This window comes from Talpa europaea (genome assembly GCF_964194135.1).
Source record: "Talpa europaea genome assembly, chromosome: 5".
NCBI lineage: Eukaryota > Metazoa > Chordata > Mammalia > Eulipotyphla > Talpidae > Talpa > Talpa europaea.
The window spans coordinates 33,645,876-33,664,373 of NC_140071.1; the positions used below are offsets into that span (position 1 = coordinate 33,645,876).

General features: G+C 33.1%; 1 protein-coding gene across 1 annotated transcript in view; it reads left to right on the forward strand.

Annotated features, from left to right (window-relative positions):
* The window catches only part of SKIC3 (SKI3 subunit of superkiller complex), a gene marked incomplete at both ends in the record, with an annotated part of 73,094 nt that overhangs the window by 33,894 nt on the left and 20,702 nt on the right, over nt 1–18,498 (forward strand). The window contains 10 exons of the mRNA XM_084233619.1: nt 674–767; nt 2,768–2,845; nt 4,447–4,571; nt 5,190–5,313; nt 8,523–8,744; nt 9,457–9,529; nt 12,290–12,343; nt 12,754–12,865; nt 16,176–16,304; nt 17,661–17,782. Of these exons, the coding sequence (XP_084089745.1) occupies nt 674–767; nt 2,768–2,845; nt 4,447–4,571; nt 5,190–5,313; nt 8,523–8,744; nt 9,457–9,529; nt 12,290–12,343; nt 12,754–12,865; nt 16,176–16,304; nt 17,661–17,782 (1,133 nt within the window). The remainder of the gene's footprint in view (nt 1–673; nt 768–2,767; nt 2,846–4,446; nt 4,572–5,189; nt 5,314–8,522; nt 8,745–9,456; nt 9,530–12,289; nt 12,344–12,753; nt 12,866–16,175; nt 16,305–17,660; nt 17,783–18,498) is intronic.

Below are 18,498 nucleotides of genomic sequence, written 5' to 3' on the forward strand. Positions count from 1 at the left end.
AGCTACCCCCGCTCCCCTCCCAAGGAAATTAGAGGCAGAAAAGAGAGAGAGGATGCAAGAGAGAATGCAGTCTCATTTGTCCTGCTAGGAATGGAAGGCACAGATGTTTGTTAAATAATTTAAGAGATTTGAAGGCTTGTTTCCTAATACTACCTTTAAGTGGATTGGATGTATTTCTTTCTTCTTTGTATATTAGGGGATATGTATTTTGACATCAAAATTTCAAAATAAAATGCATTGAAAATGACCAAATTCATCCTGTTTCTAGTGTACAATTCTGAGTTAATTTAAAAAAACCCCAAAATTAGAATGGATCCATAGAGAAAAATTGGCACTAAATTTAATCATAGGCATGAACTGAATTTCCTCATAAATCTCCTGACTAATTTTAACATGGACTATAATTTCATATTGTTAGCCCTTTAGGGATAAGTGTTTAAACTTTAAAACCTAAGTTGTAGCTATATCTACTTATATTATTTAATAATTTTAAATTTATAAAATGATTACTGGTATTTTATAGTCAAGAGCCAGTCAGATTACTATTATTAAGATGCCCATGATCTCAGGAGAAAATCTGCTGTTTTAGATATTGAAAAAATTGAAAATAAAGCTAATATTTTATAAACACAGCCAGTATGCTCATGTAAAGAAAAGGCTTTTGGATTTCCAGAAAGAATTCAGAACTATGCTCCTGCTTTCACAATGTTGGGTTATTTAAATGAACATCTACAACTGAAAAGGGAAGCAGCAGATGCATACCAGCGGTAAGCTCTACATTTAATTGAAATTCTGTCCTTGTTTGCTTGTTGAGCTTTATTGGTTTAGTCTCACTTTCATGAAAGGACTGAGTGAATGCTTTGTTTCCATTCCTGTCTTTTAGTTTGTTGTTACATCTTTGAAGGTGGAAAGATGTTATATTTGAGAAATAGAAAGAAAAATAAATAAGAACCAAATGAAGAATTCCCTCAGATTTTGCTTTATAAAAGCTCTATTTAATATTTTGTTCACTCGGAGAAGAAATGAAAGCATTATTATATATTTGTTTGAATCATTTTAATAGTGCCTACATTTTTATTAATTCAGCAATTATTTGTTGAACTGCTGTGTCAAGCAGTGTCCTTGGCACTGACAGTTTAGCAGTGAATTAAACAAACACAGGCCCTGTTCTAATGGACCTCATGTTCTAATGGGGGAAGACACATCAGTTAATAAATATCTATGATGGTTATAATTGCTAGGAAAGAAAATAAGAGGAGAGCAAAGGGCCAGAGGTTAATGAGGCTGGCAAGAGATTTTTGAGATAGGCTTAAGAGGGGGAGATTTACAAAGGCAACTGAGTCTGGCCTGAATGAAATGAAGTCACAAGCCATTAAGTTATCGGGGCAAGAGCATTCCAGGCAGAAGAAACTGTAAGAGCAAGTGCTCTGAAACAGGAATGTGAACCTGGCTTGTTGATGAAATAAGAAAAATATGCTCAACTGAAATGACTAGCCTGGAGAGTGGTAGGAAATGAAATCAACTTGCAAATTAATTGATTGGTAAATAAGAAAATAACTATTGGTCTTGTGAGTACTAGGTGAAAAGTTAAAAGACCTGATTGCCTAACCTTTAGACCATCATTGACCTAAATTTATGGATATTTAGAATTCACCTTGTCAGATGAAAAATAATTGAGGTGTTCCAAGTGATTTGCCATATCCTTTTGTGAGTAATCTTTGTAGTTCAGAGGAGTAATCACTAGATGGTACTGGAGGCTGTATAATCAAGATGTTATTTTTCCAGGTGTTTGTGGAGAGAGATACAGGAAATGCCACAATTCTGTTTCTTTCAGTGTCACCAGTTAGCTTACTGTGAAACATACTGTGTAAATATGATAGATGACAGTACTTAGCAGGATTTTTAAATAGCGAAAACCAGGCAGCTTTAGAGTGCTTGCTACTTTTTGGGAACATATTATAATTGAAAATATTGTAAATCTAATTGATTATATACCTTTGACTTAGAATGACAACTCCATAGTCACTTGGCTTTGTATCACTCTTCCTTGATTGGTTACTGTTTTGTCTTATACAAACATATGAGACTTGAAACCCAAAATAGGTATAAATTTAGCAAGAGATGTAGTTTTTAATATAAAACTGTCTTTTAGACCTCTGTTCTCACAATTTTTTCTCTTTCATGTAACATCATGGGTATTAAAAGTTTTTCTTAGATACTTCTCCCAACTAATCCTCTTTTAAACACAAACGAAATAAAAAAGCAAAAATCTTAGTAAATACCTGACTCTTTTTAGTTAAGACATTTCCTTACTTGTCCAAAAAGTACTGAGCATGAGCAGAAAATATGGGTTGTGAATATGTAGGTGTTTTTATTCTAAGTGTTTAGGGTATATGAAAGCACTCAATGGCTTGACTTCCTAACTCAACCTACAAGTATATAAATATTTCAAAAAACTATTTTCTTTGTATTTCAAATATGTCAAAACTTAAAACAGCAACAAGTTGTTTTCCATATTTAGATAACATTTTTAAAATTTAACTTAAGTGACATGATTTTATTAAGAGGTTACTTTATTGAACTATTTTCCTGATAATCTATTAAGTGCTTTAGTGGCACCAACTTAATAAAATATGAATAAGTTACTAAATAATTAGCATTAAAGGGTTAATAGAGTTAAATGAATAAAAATGTGTAGATTTAGTTAAGGAGGAAGGGTAAAAATGCTATTACATATAGATAATTTAAAATACCTTTTCTTTTTAAGGGCAATTTTGTTATTAAAGACTGCAGAAGATCAAGATATGTATAATGTTACAGTAAGAAATTATGGAAGATTGTTATGGTAAGCTTATTTTTTCCCATTAATTTTTGACTGATTAGATTTTTTTTCTGGTAATAGTTATGGGGCAAGTGAAGTGGTGACCAGTTTCCAAGGTAGTAGAACATATAGATGAGTAAGCTGATGACATTCCCAGTACGTGTTTTTCACAACCTATGTTAATAGCTTCCTGTACCCATCATAATACCTAACTCTAGTGTTTGGTGCGGAGCAGGTTTAGTGCTAATGGTTGTGGAATAGACAAGAAAACATTTGGAAGAGAGGCAATTGCTATCTAATAGTATTCTACAAGTCTAGCTAACTAGAGAAGGATTTTAGGAGTCTTAGAAATCCCTTTGAAATCATACACAATTTTTTTTTTTTTTTTGTGCACGTGTACAAGTGGAAAGGAAGCCATTTAACTTTCTTTGGAATCTCAAAGTCTTCTAACTTCAAAAAAAGTTTAAAAAACAATCCAGTTATTTTACTGATCAGAAAACTGAAGTGTTATAATAGGAAGGTTTTGGGCTCAAGTTGTGTTGGCATTCCTCAAGTTGTGAGTGGCTCCCAAGTTGAATAGTACAATTTGAAACATTAGAACTGTAGTTTTGGAATTTGGGGATCAGCACCTACATCTTTTTAGGAATCTGCATAGTACAGAACACTTTTAAATACATATTCGTCAATAAGCAATGTAAAGGATCTCTTTTCATGAAAATATTTATCAAAATTTGAATTTGATTTTTAAATTATTTCACCTTTGTAAAATTAATTTTGGAAGCAAAAATTGCCTGTAATTTTAGCTTCAACCCATATTCCCCCAAGATTAAGAGGTTTTATGGAACTATTTTCAATGTCATATTAAAAATAGAAGCCCCTTCTGACTATAGTGATGGATACCAGCAGTAAGAGTCTCAGACAGTGTTTTTCTTGTGATGGTGGCTGGTTTATACAATTCTCTTTATTTTTAAATAAGCAAAACAAGTTATTTTTCTGTTATTAAATATCATTGTACTTTAGTATCATATAACAATGTTTTCTTTCTGTCAAATATAGAAAAGACAATGTGTCTGTTAGTCTGGACTATAATTTGCCTATATGCTCTCTGAAAAAAAAAGGATATGCAGATAAACCATTTACACAAAGGATAGGTACATTTGAGTATCACTAGGTATTTTATAACTTGTCAATAATGTCATCAAAAATTCTAGAACCTTGTTTGTAGAGAGAATTTTAATGTGTTAAGCTTCAGAGAAAGCAGAGGTCCATGTAAAAGTGAACTTAAAATTTGTTGTAAAATTGTTTTTATAATGGGGTATCAATTCAAGTTTGCTAAACAGAAGACCCTGCAATTTAGCAGAATGGGTCATTTTCATGCATAACTTAAAAGAAGCAAAGTGTGAAGTTAAATAGGGTGAAGTTAAAAGTGTAAAGTTAAATAGTACAGCCTATTTAAACTGTGACATGATTCTGTGACATGATTCTATTTTGTCATTTCTACAGCTTTAGCACTGATAAAGTAGGGGATGATATTAAAAGACCCTTAGTGTAATAATATCCCTATAATTTTATGATATAATTCAAGTTATTTTTGATAGTAAAAGAAGTTGTGTCTTGCTTTTTAGTTCCATTGGTGAATATGATAAAGCTATCCAGGCTTTCAAGTCAATACCCCTTGAAGAGTTAGAAGACATCACAGGTTTTGCATTGGCTTTATTTATGAAGGGGCTGTATAAAGAAAGCAGCAAAGGTGAGTATGTTGCTTGAAATTAGAAGCCATATCTTTTCCATGATACACCATGAACTTAAAAGCAGAAAGACATAATAGTGAGATGGGATAGGGATTGCAGTGATTATTAAAATCTGACTGGAAGTCAGAAATAATATGAGGCACTTCTTATTTGGTCTTCACTTAGTATGTTATTGTGTTGATTTTCTTATAATGGCTGTCATTATTATCTTTATTATTTAGATGAGGAAATAGCATTGCTGGTCTGCTCATCAGAATTTTGGTGATATCTCAATGGCTGCAGGCCTCTACTTGGCTTGAAAATAGTGACTCAGGCCTCTCTTTACTTTCAGAAAATAGAAATTGGAGAAATTAGATAATAACCCTAATGCTGTCTCCAGAATCATCACAGAGTACTTAACCAAGTTGGATTATAATATATTTGTATTTTGTCTGTTTGAAAATAAGCAAATAATTGTACGTGATGAGAACTGGCTCCCTCTACTGAAAGTAAGCAAATAAGAAGATACAATTTTAGTTAGACCTATTTGGCAAATAGGATTAGAAAGGAAAAATCCGTAGTTTGTGAATCAAGATTACTTTCATATTGTTTTATTCTCATTTCCAACTATTTACCAGCCTATGAGAAAGCCTTGTCTATTGTGGAATCAGAGCAAGACAGAGCCCAAATATTGACTGCTCTGGCAATCACAGAGTATAAACAAGGAAAAATGGACGTAGCAAAGACATTGCTATTCAAATGGTATGTATAATTGACATCAACCCTTCCCTTGACCAAACCTTTAAATATTGGGTTAATTTTAGAGTGATATAAAGTGATTTTCTTAATTTTTTAGGAACATTATAAGAGGTTGAACCCACCCTGGTTCTGAACTGACAGTCTCTTTGTGTATTTAATTTTTTAAGGGAGTGATTTATCACTTGATCTAACGGGATCTTAAAGTTTTAATGAAGGTGGTTGTTAACTGGCTGATTTTTAGGCCTTGTGTCCCCAAAGAGATTTTTTTTTCTTTCTTTGTCTAGTTAACCTGATAAATTTAAATTTATTTAAAATTGAGTCTTTAAAAAAATTATACTAATATAACTTGTAGCTATCTCCATGTTTTTGGAGTAAGTTAATGAAATAACAGCAGATGATACCTGTGATTATTTATATGGAATTAATGGTATTTTTTGACTTTTTGAAAAATTTCTTTTTAGAATGGTAATTCCTTTAAAAACAGTAGATGATTAATACTTGCTATTGGACAGTGGTTATTAATGAATACTTTATTGGTATTTTCAAGTGGTATATAATCCTCATGGCACAGATTTGTCCTATCCTCTGCCCTTGATAATTAGAGTGATATACTAGCATCTATGATTCTTGTCTCCAAACCATTTACAAATTTGGATTCTCTGAACATGTTTTAAATTCTTTTTTTTTTTTAAAGATTTATTTATTGATGATTGATTGATTGATTTATACATACAAGCACTGGGTACAGTCAGAAGCACGGGAGGGTGAGAGAATTCACCAGAGCCAGAGCGGGGAGCGGAGCAGGCAGAAGGACCGAAGTACACTGCTGAGGAGAGCAGCGGGCGGCAGGAGAGGGACCCTCCTCCGGTGGCCGGGGAGCAGCCGGGGATCAAACCAGCGGTACAGAGGCTGCGGGCAGCTTCGCAACCCAGCGCTCAACCGCTGCGCCACCGGGGAGGCCCTGAACATGTTTTATATAGCCACATATACACATACTACATGGGTGTAAAGAGACAATTTTTAAAATTCCATTTGATTTTCTTAAAATAGGAAGAATAGGAAAAAATTATTTATTATACAAGAAAATAACTTTAATCAGGATGGGACAAAAGTAATTTGGAGATATGTGGAGGCAACTTTTAGGTTTGTCCACAATTATTGAGTGCTGTTATTGGGGAAAAGCATGTAATCTTCCTGTTCGCTAAGGGAGGTTGAGAGGGGAAATTTAGTATAGCACAGGATGGTTCTGTTCCATGAGCATTTTACACCCCAAGCTAGACACAATTATATTAGTGTTAGGTTGCTATTTAAAACAGTACCCAGGGCCTCCCCGGTGGCGCAGCGGTTGAGCACTGGGTTGCAAAGCTGCCCGCAGCCTGTACAGCGCTGGTTCGATCCCCGGCCACTGGGCGAGGGTCCCACATGGTGCGCAGACCTCTCCTGCCGCCCGCTGCTCCCTTCAGCAGCGTATTTCGTTGGTCTGCCTGTTCTGCTCTCCCCTCTGGCTCTGGTAAATTCTCTCACCCTCCTGTGCTTCTGACTGTACCCAGTGCTTGTATAAATAAATAAATCTTTAAAAATAAAAAATAAAAAAATAATAAAACAGTACCCAAAGTCAGTTTGAACATTGGTAGAAGTAGGGGAAAAAAGAATATAATCTTTTGCCCCTTCTCTTATGAAAAGAAAAAGGGAACATTAATGATCCTTTATTTTCCTTGTTTTATGTTTCTGATTTTAGAACTCAGTATTTTCTTCTATATTTGATTCTTGGTATGTCATCTTTCAAACTTAACACTACCAAATGCTCCCCTCCCTGCAACATGAATTCTGTTTCTCTCTAGGAAAAAATTCAGTAACCAATTCCTTATGAATTTTGTTTTGCATTCTTCTGTGGAGCTAAGTAATGTCCTAAGGGCTTATTTTAGGGAAACAGGAGCAAGTTCATTATATAAGGTGGGGGGGAAGAATCAGCTTACTGGCTTCATTGAATTTATGATATTATATAACAACAACATGTAAAAATCCCTAAACATGGCATAAGACAATATGCAGGTACTGAGCATTCAGTATTTAGCTTAATGGGATGTATTAATTTCAGTTGTAATTTTTGAGTATTAATGAATATTCGAGTAGGTAGGTTTTTTCCACTTTTGAACCAAGGCACATATTGGAATTTCTTCTTTTGTTGTTATATAGGAATTTATGTTTTATTATTTGCTTTTTTAAGTTGTATCAACTTTTGGTGTGCCTATTTGTAGTGATAAAAATTTCTTCCATATTTGAATTCCTACATTTATTAACCCATATGGTAAAAAAGAGTTTCTATGGATGCTTTAAGTAAGCTGTTTATATCAGAGCTGCCTATGAAAATTTGTTATTTTATACATTTGTTTTTCAAAGTTAAATTCTAAATATTTTGTTCCTCCTCCTGAAGAATAGAACTGCATAGTGTATGTATGTGTTATTTTGCAGTGTTATAAGTATTTCTATTATACTTAATGAACTTTGTTTAAAAAGTTTTTGAAAGTTCTTTTGCTATAGTGCTACATTCATGACTAGTATTAGAAATATTAAGTTTGTAGAGAGCTAATAGTTTAAATTAATAAGAGACCCTTAAAGATTAATAAGGATTCTTTTTATCTTCATAAAGCTAAATCATATTTCACAGTTGAAGCACAAAAAGAAATAAAACTAAGTGTTTACAAATGAAATTTATATTCTCAAGTTATAAAAATACTAGGAAGATTATGATAGACATAGATACAGTTTGTACTTACTTTACAAAACTCTTGCTTTCAGCATCAGAACAGTAGGGCAAAGTTTTCTGAGAATTATGAAAATCAGATAATTGAGGATTTTTATTTATCTCTAGCTAGGATTTTATTGAAACTAAACATTTGAGCAAAGTTATTCTAATTATGACATCCAAAGAGGCTGATTTATGTTTGTTTCTCAAAGTTAGACATAATGATCAGAAAAGAAATGGGACTATGTTGCTCTGTGCAAGGTAATGGAACTTATAACTACTCAGACTTCAGGGAAATTGCTGTCCCTAAAAGCCAAGGCATTTGGTTTTATATGTATCTCAAGTATGGGCTCAGTTTGGTGAATCTGTGAGTGAATCGCTTTTTCTACTAAATGTTAAATGTGTTTTAATAGTTACGGAGTGCCAAACTCAAAGCTAATAGGCAATTTAAAAAATTATTTTACAGCTCTATTTTAAAGGAACCAACCACAGAAAGCCTTCAATCCCTGTGTGCTCTAGGATTAGCAATGCAGGATGCTACATTATCAAAAGCAGCACTCAATGAGCTACTGAAACACAACAAACAGAAAGACAGTAATTATCAGAGGTGCCTTCTTACTGCAGCGATTTATGCACTGCAGGGCCGCAGTGTGGCAGTGCAGAGACAAGCATCTAAAGCTGTTCACAGGTAAATTCTGTGCTTCTGAACTTTGGATCTAATATACTTTGTACCTTATTAAGAATATAAAATGAGGCAAGCACATATATTTGGAAATCAATTTGTAGTCTTATGAAATTAGGACTAGGTAACTGCTTAAATATATTTCAGTGTAAAGCTTTTTGAAATGAAAAAGTAAAAGGACAGAAGTTTTGCCATTATTTAGGTTAAGGCTGCAATCTGGTTTTTATGAAAGCCCTTACTAATTCTCAAGATTATTAGTTATATGATACTGTCCAGTTTGATGGTTTTAGGAATTTTTAGACTACTAAATATTCATTACTGTGTTCAAAATTTATAGATTATACTATGCTGTTATCACTATCAACAATGGTTATTTTATTTTTAGCAGTAGTAGTATGTATCTGTAGCTTGTCTTCCTTCCATAGTTTTCTTTACATAGAGCATACTGAATTTCCTTAACTTTTCTTAATTAGATTTCATGACTTGTCACATCTCATTACTAACATTTCCTTTTGTTTTCATATACTATTACTATATAAGGAGATGTAAGGTATGTTTTCTAAAAATTAAGACTCAACCAAAAATGGACAATTTATATGAACTTGTTTTAGATTACTAAAATTTTTTCAAAGTTTAGGTATTAAATGTTGGTTGGTTGTACTTTTTGTAGTTCAAATAACTCCCATTCTAAGCCCTTTGCTTTTGATAATCTCTATAGTAACCCAGCTGATCCTGCTCTTTGGTCTTTGTTGTCTCGAGTGGTTGCTCAGTATGCCCAAAAAAATGCCAAGGTGAGTAATGTTCTAAATCCTGGCAGGGAGATAAAATAACTTGTGATGCGATAAATGATATAATTTTAAAGTGTTCACATCATTCTGGCAAATAATTAAATAGTACAGCCAGGGAGTTCTGTTATTTAACCAAGCTTTTCACTAGCCATTCAATAGTAGTACATTGTGTTTCTTCCATGAAATTGTACTGTTCTTAGTGTTATGGAAGATACAAAGAAGTAGGTGGACATTTTTTAACATATGCAGATTACACTAATGGCTGTATAATAAGGTTTATGCTTGTAATGTTGCCATTTAGTACACATTATTTGAACTCCAAATATAATTTGATTTAAAAGCTCCACAAAGATATAGTGAGAACTAGAACACTGCTAATGTCTAAAACTGTAAATCTAAACATGAGGTCATTGATGTTCTACAAATGGGATTATATGCTATATTTTAGTTACTAATGGAAAGATATTTTCAGGAAACTACAAAGATTTTTGTTAACATCTATGGTTAATATATTCTTTCACGGTTTCCTTAACTATTTGGTAAGCATAATAGTAACTAATATGTTTTAAACACTTATTCTAATAATTCTGTCATCTAATAAATTTGGTATCTGTAGTTTTGTGGGTCTATTTCTGTTTGTTATTCCTACTGCTTTTCACACATTGTGGCTTTGTTTCTTTTGTTCATCTGATTGTGTATACTTGAAAACTATTTTTAGAAATGATATAAGGCCTGTAAATTGTACTGATTTCTGCTATGTGCTTAGGAGCTCTGCCAGTCTGGAGCCACCTTAAATTTGAGGCTTTTGTACCAAACATACTACTATTAGTGTCTGAGTTTTATGGTTATTGGAAACCTAGTTTATTTCTTATTTACTTATAACCTGAGGGTACTCAGCATATTTTGATACAGATTTCCTCTATGTTACCCCCTTTATAATGAGCCCTGGGCTTTAATTTATGTTCCTTTGGTCTGTGAGTCCTTCTGAATGAAAATTTGGAAGGATCTACAGATGGCAGAAATGATTTCCTTTTTTCTTTACTTCTCTGAATTTCCATTTTACTTTTTAGTTTTGGTCTGGTAAGCTTTCAATATCTTGTCAGTTAGTGCTTTTAAGATACATGTTTTTTATATAGTTTATCCCAATGTTGCTCAAACATTAATGTGCAAGTGAAATCACCTGATGATCTTATAGAAATACAGATTCTAATTCAGTAGGTATGATTAGGGTCTAATATTCTTTCTAATAACCTCCCAAGGAATGTTGATGGTACTACTGTACAGACCTTGGAGTCACAAAGTTTTAGCTTACATTTTTAGTTATTTTCAGTGGATACATTCAAAGAACCTAGAGGATTATCATTATTTGCCATTGGAGTGAACACTTATTATGTGTCAGCTACTGTGCTAAGTGTTTTTATATATTTTGTCGTTTCATCCCAACAACCAATGAAGTAGATGTCCATTTTATACAGGACACTTGAGACATAGAGATTAATGAACGTGTGCAAAACCACAGTTGTTAGTTGTGGTGATGGATCATCTCAGATTCTAAATCCTGAATCCTCATTCATTCTGTTTTGTTGCCTTCTCCTTTGTATTGATGTATATATTTTTAAGAGTTTAACATTTTTGGGGGGCCTCCCTTGGTGGCGCAGCGGTTGAGCGCTGGGCTGCGAGGCTGCCCACAGCCTCTGCAGCACTGGTTCGCTCCCCGGACGCCGGTGAGGGTCCCACAAAAAAAAAAGAGAAAAAAAAAAGTTTAACGTTTTTTATATGTATTTTTAAAAATTTCAACGTTTTAACATTTTTTTTAAAGATTTATTTATTTATTTATACAAGCACTGGGTACAGTCAGAAGTGTGGAAGGGTGAGAGAATTCACCAGAGCCAGAGCAGGGAGCAGATCAGGCAGGAGGACCGAAGTACACTGCTGAGGGGAGCAGCGGGCGGCAGGAGAGGTCTGCGCGCCATGTGGGACCCTCCTCCGGTGGCCAGGGAGCAGCCCAGGATCAAACTGGTGCTGCAGAAGCTGTGGGCAGCTTCGCAACCCAGCACTCAACTGCTGCGCCACTGGGGAGGCCCCATTTTAACATTTTTTCTATGCTACATGGTTTTGAAAACATTTCTGCTGTACTTGCATAGCATGTATATATAAAATGAGTTCAGTATACTTCTGATTTAATGTGAAATCAATCTTATAATTCACTTTCTCTTCCACACAAAATATCTGAATAAATGTTTTAAAATTAGGGATTTTATATCCACTTTATTAAAACTATGATGCTGTATATATTTTTCTCATTTTTAGTATTGATTTGATTATTGAAGCAGTGATGTACTTCTGGTGCCTTGAGCTTTAGTCAGTCATTTGACTAAGAATTATAGAAGTTTTCAAAATACTCCATTTTCATGCAGTAAAACCATGTTAATTTTGTGATTTTCCTTTTTCTTTCAGTCTGTCTTTCATATTGTTAGGAAATGGGTATACTTATTTTAGTGCAATTGTAAAATTAAATAACTTTTGGGCTTTAGAGTATTTTGAAATGGCAGAGTTGAAATGATTATAGTAGAAAAGATTTATAGTTTATAGAAATATTAAACTGATCATTTAAAGCATTATTATATTGGTGTTTAAGGAGTTTAGAAGTTGCAAAGGTGATAGAACTATCTTTTAAATATTTAATGGAAAGATTTTTATCAATCTTAATTTGTATTTCATGAAAATTTACACATTTATCTAACTAATTATTTTCTATTATAGGGAGGTGCTGTCGCTGGAAATGTGGCTCATGTTCTAGACTCAAATCATGGAAAGGTTAGTTTACTCCAGCACACAAAAAATGTCCTATTTGTTAAATAATAATATTGATGAAGAAATAAAATAATTTTTATTTCTAATTTTAGGGGCATGTCATAATCAATATTTTTCTTTTATGAAAGTCTTGAAGCTCAAACTAAAATTGAGACTATTAGAGGGGGTGAAGTGTGGTGAAAGCAGTGTTTAGAAAAGGCCCAGTGTATTCCGGTGGTAAACTATGGGTACATTGATGGTGGGAGTGGTGTGGTAATATACATCTCAAGAGATCCCATCCTATACCACTCAATCATAAACAGTGTCATAAATCAATGTTACTTCAAATAAAATAAATTAACATTACTCATTGCAAAAAAAAAGCCATGGAGCTATAACAAGAGTTACTTAACACCCTTCTTTTCTCTATGTAGAAGGCATTAGTTTACACTGCAGTAAATCAGTTGGCCATGGGAAGCAGTTCAACAGAAGATAAAAAAAATACTGCACTAAAGACCATTCAGAAAGCAGCTCTTCTTTCTCCAGGTGAATATCCATTTTATTGACTGAAGTTCTCTCAATTTTGCATTTGTGACTTAGGGGAACAGAGTATATAGTTTCGTAAAATAAGTTTAGAAGTTTAGAAAAATATTTTAAGATATTATTATTTGATTCTCTGTATTTGGCTGCTGGTAAGATGTGATCAACCATTTAAGAAGGCTATGGGGAATATCTGCTTAAAGATAACTTTATTACCTATTATCTGAAAATTTGAATCATGTATTTTCAGGAAGTATTTTTATATGTGATTTCCACCAATGTGGTTTAATGAAGTTTACCTGTAATCACTTAGCTGCTTAATAAATATATTAGTTATTTTTATTGTGGTTAGCTTCTTGAAGAGTAGAAATAATGTCTTTTGTGGTAACTTAGAAATGTCAAGTTGATAGCCTCACCTGACATAGCTCTTCTTAGTTCTGACCAGTTGTGTCATTTTCTACCACTGAGCACAAAAGATAGTGAGAAATTGCCTATGACTGCATCAGCATGCTTCTACTACCACTGTTGGTGAAATGTTTTAGAAGATGGCAATGTCCAGCAATGTAGGACTATGAGGTTGATTTTCACATAATATAATTTTTAATATGAAATAGAGTATTAAATGATTTGTTTTCCCAGAGTACTTCAAACATTTATTAGATCAGAATGTTACTGGTTTTTCCCAGTTACTGTTGGCAAACAAATTGTAAAAACAACATGTTCAGTGTTATCTTCACAATAAGTTATAAAGATCCTAACAAATTGCAAAATACCTGACATTTCAGAGATGATTTCATAAAACAGACCAAGATCCTGTTGTTTATTCTTTTTTTCATTATTGAAGTAGTGCAAAGAGAGACTCTAAACATTTAGATTAGTCTCTGTTATACATTGGGTGGGTTTCTAATTTTTGAAGATATTCTCCAGCAAGTATCGAATTAGAATGAGAATTCTTAAGTAGAGTGATAGATCTATTTGTCTTTGATTGTATAAATGGCATGAACTTTGGAAAAGGGAGACTGCCCAGACAAGGTCTTCTTTAGTGATCTTTGATTTACCCGTATTCCCTAGAGGAAAACATACTCAAGAAAGCAGAGGCATATAAATTGCTTAAAACAGGGCTCAAGTGACAAGATGAGCGCCTGTTTGAGACTTGCTGGAGTTCAATGAGAATAAATACAATTGTAGTTATGTGTAGTAGCATGTAGTCTTGCAGGGCTTTAGTTGAACAAAGTGCAGTTTTGACAGATGATACTCTAAGGAATCTTCTCAGAAATTTAAATACATACCAAGAATTCAGATTTAGATGGAAAGGAAACCAATTTCTACTAATTAGTGTTATATAAGATCCAGTGTTTTTAGCAAACTAGATATAGAAATTTTTACATTTGTAGCTTTATAATATATACATAATTATATTATTACTTAGTTTCATAGGGAATATGAGTTGCTGATTATCTATGAATGAGTTTATGAACATAGCAATTCTTCTGAATAGTGATAGAAGAAATTGCTGAAAGCTAATATCCATCTTCCCTCCCAATATTTAAAATGTAGAATACCCTTAAAATTCCTAAAGATGTTCATCATTTAATCTTAAAAGTAAGTCAATATTCAGAAATTTAGTCTACTTTAGGATTTTAGACCTGATGGCACCTCAGCTATCATCTTGCTCATTTGCCTTATCTTATAGACGAATGAGTCCCAAAGTAAAAATACCACACATTTTATTAGTGGCATTGTTAGACCAGAAACCCTTTTCTAAGACTCAAGTATTGGAGTCCCAAGTATGGAGACCAAGATTCTAAGATCTAAAACTCAGTCTTGTGCCTTTTATTTTATAGTAATCAGGTCTCATCATGAATTATAAAAGTGGTCCTTATTTCCTTATTCTGGAATTTGATTATATCTTATACGAAAAGTAAGGTGATTATTTTCTGGAGCAGAAATTGTTTTCAAATATGGAGGTATATATTTAATTATTTCATAAGTGTTTTTGATCTGCATAAGACTTTTAATGATTCTTATACATACTCTTACCAAGAATAATGGTCATTTATAAATGAAATAATGGTCATTTATAAATGAAGTATATATATATTTCAGACTTTTGATAGATGTATTCTTAAATAGGGTAGTTAGATAAGGAAAAAATATTACGCTAAAGCTAAAATGTTTAAATGGCACCCCCTTAAGGGATTTTATTTTTTATTTATTTTATTTTTTAAGATTTATTTATTTATACAAGAACTGGGGTATGGGCCAGAGGCGCAGGAGGGTGAGAGAATTCACCAGAGACAGAGCAGGATGCAGAACAGGCAGATGGACATAAGACACTGCTGAGGGGAGTAGCGGGCGAGGCAGGAGAGGTCTGCTGCGCCATGTGGGTATCTCCCTGGCCAGCCGGGAATTGAAACCATGGTGCAGAGGCTGCGGACAACTTCACAGTGCTGCATTCAACCTGCTGTGCCACCAGGGAGGCCCCCCTCATGGGATTTTAAATTATCCATTTGCTTTTTAAGTGTGATAGGACTAAAATAATTGAAGTAATTATGATTTATAAAAGACCAAATTAAAAAAAAACTAAGTTCCACATTCTCAAAAGCTGCTTTCCATAACTAACTTTTTCCAAAAGAGTAGTCTACATGCAAAATTTTTTTCTAGTTACATTTTCAACTACTGTCAGCATTCCCACCCCTCAACTGTTATCAAGGTCTGAAGGAAGGAATGAAATAGCAAAGAAATGGCAGCATGTACAATGATATAATTGCTTTACTTAAAATGATAAAGTGACTTTCATGTTTGACTATTCAGAAAGGTAAAATGCAATATTTTGTCTTGTCTTCACAGGACAATCTTTGTCTTAAGCTCTACCTTTGATTCAGGTTTTTGAAAAACTGAGAAGTTGTGTTATCTTGCTGTTCTTATAACTGAGTTTTTAAAACAGGGATTGATTGAGGGTGAAGATGAATGGATGAGTGTCTGAGATTTGTTGTTGTCCAGTGAAAGGGAATATATAATAACCTTTCCATGATAGCACAGTACTCAGACGCCTAAGCTAACTTGCCAATGAAGAACTTAATGGAATATTTCTTATCCTCTGAAGTGTCTGAAAAAGATGGCAAAATTTGAAAGGTGAATATAATAATGTGTCTTCTGAAGACAAGTATTTAGTTTTCCTTTAGGAAAGTGGAATATTCCTAGAGATACAGTTCATTTTTTTTTTAAATTTGTAAACTCTTGTTCTCATTTTTTGGGAATTTTTCAGCAACATGTTGATATTAACTAGATTGCTAACTCTATTCCCTATGTATAGGTGATCCTGCTGTCTGGGCCGGGCTAATGGCAGCTTGTCATGCTGATGATAAGCTGGCTTTAGTGAACAACACTCAACCAAAGAGGATGGATTTGTACTTAGCACTGTTATCTGCTGTTTCTGCTTCAAGTAAGTTTAAAAAAGCATTTTATACATTATAAATTTAGGGTAAAGAACTTAGAAGTATATTGCCAAAAGGTAGTATATTGCAAGAAGTATATTAGCCCTACAATGAATGCTGTTATGGTCTCATCTAATAGCTTAAAAACAGGCCTTGAAAAACTCAAAATGACTTCCAAGAAACTTAAATGCATATAAAATAAGGTTCAAGATCACTTATAATAATACAAAATTACCCGGCATTCAATGAGGTAGTATTGACAATGTCTGATATCCGGTTAAATTGTAATAGTCACTAAAGAAACAGAAAAATACCTCCCACAGTGAGGAGAAAAAAATAAACCAGTAAAACCATATCCACAAATGACATACATCTCTTTAAAATGGTGATCCTGTACTCTAAATCATACACAGTGTTGTGGACCAATGTTACCTCAGTATAAACCAACAAACAAATAAATAAAACAATGGTTACCATTTCAAATAAAAAAGAATGACTTCCCTGGTGAATTCTACCAAATGTTAATGGAGAAATAATGCTAGTTCTGTATGAACTTTTCTCAGAAAATTGAAAAACTGGCAATACTTCCTAACTTCTTCTGTAAGACCAACATTACCCTGCTACGAAAAACAAGAACAAGAAAGTATAGACTGGCATCACTCATGAACATAGCTGCAAAAGTCATAACAAAACTTTAGCAATTCTATCTAACAACACATAAAAAAGATAATTAATCATGATCAAGTAGGGTTTATTCTAGGAATGCAAGGTTGCTTTAAAAAATTGAAAATGAATATAATATACCCTGTTAACAGACATGAAAAATGCCAGACAATGCATTTATACTTTATGGTTCTATTTATATGAAATTTTAGAAAGTGCAAACTGATATATTGTGACTGGGAACAACTTGAGGTTGCCTGGGAACAGAGGGTCAGAGAACTGATTTGGGAACAGAAGTGATTACAAAGGAGAATTTTTGATGATGATGAATATCTTCATTATCTTAATGGTTCACAATTCATCAAAATGTATAACTTGAATATGTTCAGTTAATAGTATGTTACTAACATAATAAATCTTTAATTTTTTCAATGAATTAATTTTACTGTAGATATGATTTTTGATGTAATACACAAGTATATAAAATCTTAAGTTATTCAACCATAAATATTCCTACCATGAAACTTTTCAGAAACTTTTGTCATGTGAACATAGTTTATGGCATTCTAGTAGTAGATGTGAGTTCCAAAAAGCTATGTATTCATGAGACAATTAATTCTAATACTTTTTAGTAAGTAATTACTCCTCTTAAAGCACATTGTAAAGTGCAGAGCAAAGTAACACTGCATTTTTGTTTTCAGTTAAAGACAAAGAATCCTTTGAAAATTACAACCAATCTCTAGAAAAATGGTCTCTCTCCCAAGCTGTCACTGGTCTAACAGACACAGGAAGGATATCAGAAGCTGAAGCCCTCTGCACCAAGGTATTATAGAATTGAGCATTAAGATTCATGGATTCTTCTCCTATTTGGAAAATTACTTCAAAAATAGAGTGCACATTATTTTTAGAGCTCGTGGTAGAGATGATGATGGTGATATGATCATGCCCAGCATTTATTGAGTACTTACTACAAGCCAATCACTACTGTTGCAGTTTGTATTTGAATTTCACAATTCTATGACATAGATATTTATTATTATTCCCATTTTCACACATGAGAAAAATAAAACCCTTAGAAAGGGTAAGTAATTTGCACAGGAGTTCAGAGCTAGAAAGTGATAGAATTGCTATTTCAACTCACATTTGTCTGACTCTAGAGCTCACACTCCTAGTAGATCCATTTTGGTACCATTAGGGAGGCAGTTTTTTTTCCTTTAATTTCTGATTTCTCCTTAGAGAATGTCATGTTTTCCATAAATATTTTCAAAATACTGAATTTTCATCTAAGTTAAAAATAATAATACACAGTGAATTATAGCTATTATATATAATTATATATAATATTATACAGTGAATGTTTAGTAAGCATAGATCGACAACTGCTGTGTTGTCTATCAGAATATGGGATATTTTTATGAACTATATCATTTTGTCCTAGTCTCTTACTTAGAAGAAAGCTATCATTTTAGAAATAAATATATTTAAGATGATGACATAATTAGTAAAAAATCTGATAAGTATGTATTGAAGGGCAAGTAA